Source organism: Octopus bimaculoides, chromosome 8 (assembly GCF_001194135.2).
Source record: "Octopus bimaculoides isolate UCB-OBI-ISO-001 chromosome 8, ASM119413v2, whole genome shotgun sequence".
Taxonomy (NCBI): Eukaryota; Metazoa; Mollusca; class Cephalopoda; order Octopoda; family Octopodidae; genus Octopus; species Octopus bimaculoides.
In genome coordinates this window covers 83,179,021-83,181,905 of record NC_068988.1, presented here as the reverse complement: position 1 = coordinate 83,181,905, position 2,885 = coordinate 83,179,021, and the positions used below count along the sequence as shown (strand labels likewise).

Here is a 2,885-nt window from a genome sequence, read left to right as displayed (position 1 = left end):
GTTTTCGTGCGGGTGACACGTAAAAGCACCCACTACACTCTCTGAGTGGTTGGCGTTAGGAAGGGCATCCAGCTGTAGAAACTCTGCCAAATCAGACTGGAGCCTGGTGTTGCCATCCGGTTTCACCAGTCCTCAGTCAAATCGTTCAACCCATGCTAGCATGGAAAGCGGACGTTAAACGATGATGATGATGATGATGATATATATATATATATATATATATACATATATATATATATAGATAGATAGATAGGTATGTATGTATGTATGTATACACGCATGCACACACACACAAACACATGCGTGCACACACACAAACGCACACGTGCACACACACACAAACACACACACTTGAACAAGTCTTTATTTTCAGCTTCTGATAAGCAAAAACAAAAGTTGGTTCAGCTTTCAATGTGAGAGAAGAAGTGAATAAAAATGAAAATACTTGACTTGGCAACAGAATAACCATCTTGACATAGAAAATCTACCTCAAGAAGTTTCATCTAACCCATTCTAAGCATGAAAAAATGGATGTTAAACTGAATGGATACAAACACCAGGAGATAAAATGAATAACCAAGAATGACTAAATGTCACATTGTATATATATATATATAAAATCGCTAGCCACTAAACCTTTTCTATTTTCTCTCCCTGTTTATTTCTGTATTCCTTTCTGTCAAAGAGCATAGGCTTGAAACGTAAAAGACTTTCTCACTTCCCGAGCATTAAACTAATACATCTGTTTGTTGTTTACACACACGTCTTCGTCTTTTTTGTAAATTCTCACTATATATATATATTTACTTCTAATATAAGGATAAATTTATTTTTTTTTAATTTTATCAGTGGTCAGCATATTAAAATACCTTTTAAGATGAAAATTATAAATAATTATAAATAAATAAGGGCAAAAGAAAAAATTTCTATGCCAATATACTGAAAAAATAGACAATTTATCATCTAACCACATATAATAATTCATTGTAAATACACAGCATGTTAAAACAAGGAAAGCAAGCAAACAGAAATTTTTTTTTAAATTCCATTAATGATATAAAACCTATTTTTTTCAGCATATTGGTATAGAAATTCTTTCCTTTGCCCTTACAGACAGACAGACAGACAGATAGGTATGTATGTATGTGTACACACACACACACACACACACACTTGAACAAGTAAAAATTTGGCAAAAATTTGAAAAATATTAGGGAAAATTAGCATATTACGATATTAAAATTTGAAAAATATTAAAGTTGTATGTTGAATTTTAATAAAATTAAAATTATCTTCTGGAATTAAGTAAAAAAATGGTGAATCAAAAATAGTTTGTACGTACATTTGCCAGCTAAAAGCAGTTCAAAGAAACCATTCCAATCTCCATCATACTGATACATGACCTTAAACTGAAATATATGGTGGTAGGCAGAGGCAGCAATATCACGAGGGTTGCGTGTCATGAAAATCATTTTAGATTTTTTGGTAAATATCTCTTTTGGTAAATGATGCAAGAACAGGTGGTTGTTTAGAACTCTGGGTGATGGAATCTGGTCTAGTTTTTCTTGTTCCATCAGCTCCATCATTGCACTACATTTATGTTCTGGGTTATATTCAGCAGAACCATTAACTAACATTCCAGTAATTTCCCACATCCAGTGACAACCTATGTTGGAAAGATTGAAGTTTCAAGAGTAGAACATAAACACCAATTCCTACGTCAACATTCACTTATATTATCATAATGGCTACTTGAGCAAAGTGTAGTTGTAAGAAGATTCATTGAATTCATTAGAAATATTAATGATTAAATGCCTCAACAAATTTGATTAGATATTTCAAAAGTACAAAATACTAACATGGATTCTCTTTAGATTGAAGATTATAAGATTCCTGATATCAAAGAATCATTCAAGTCTGACCACACTATCTGTGCCACATTTTCATTTGATACCAGAATTCTACTATGAAAGGTTGCAAGAATTCAATAATATGGTTGAAGCCTTTTGTTATCATATTAGAGGTGTGACTGTGGTTAAGTACCTTGGGCAAGTGTCTGTTAATATAGCCAACCAAATTCTTTTGAGTGGATTTGGTAAAAAGAAATTGAAAGGAGCTTGTATATTCTATATCCTTCTAAAAAGCAAAGCTTGTTTGTATGTTGACAACTGAAAAAACTAAATAAAACTGATAATATTTCAGGTTTTACCTGTCATTTAAATTAATGTGACCATTCCGCAGATAACTGTGCACTTATTTTCTGAAAATGGAATGGGGGAGGCCAATTTTGTGGTGTATTGAGTCGTATTTCTAGCAATCCACATACTGTCTATTTCAATGTAATGTTTTTTACAGAGTCAAAAGATACTCTACCTATCGCTCAATCCATTTCCAACTTTCTCTAAATTTACACATAACATTTCCTTTCAAGTCACTGCCAGACCTCTGTTTTCTCTCTGTCTATAAGTCCCTCTCTAGGTCTATCTCTCTCACTACCCCTACTTTTTCTCTCTAGAGAAAAAAATGTGAGACAGATAGAAAGGGAGTTAGAGAGAAAACACAAGTGAGACAAAGTGGGGAAGAGACAGAAGACAGATATATATATATATATATATATACTAGTGGGCCTCCCGGCCTTCAGTTCGGTTTATATGGTGCTCAAATGTATTTATAAGGCACATATTGGCATCTATCATAATGACCATTTTCCTTACCATAAAAGTCGTTAAAAAGTACTTCAATATTGCATAACATAATTTAAAAGGGGGTACAGAGAAAAAACAAGTGTGACATCAGACCTCTGCTTTCTCTCAGTCTAAATGTCTCTCTCTATGTCTTTATCTCTCTGACTAAAATACAGCCTCACATTATCGAAGCAAAAATCT

General features: G+C 33.0%; 1 protein-coding gene across 5 annotated transcripts in view; it reads right to left on the bottom strand.

The window, feature by feature from the left end:
• LOC106877756 (sulfotransferase 6B1) overlaps positions 1-2,885 on the bottom strand; it is a 31,119-nt gene that overhangs the window by 16,716 nt on the left and 11,518 nt on the right. For all 5 annotated transcript variants that reach the window (XM_014926767.2, XM_052970219.1, XM_052970220.1 and 2 more), the window contains one exon: positions 1,343-1,666. In XM_014926767.2, the coding sequence (XP_014782253.2) occupies positions 1,343-1,666 (324 nt within the window). The remainder of the gene's footprint in view (positions 1-1,342; positions 1,667-2,885) is intronic.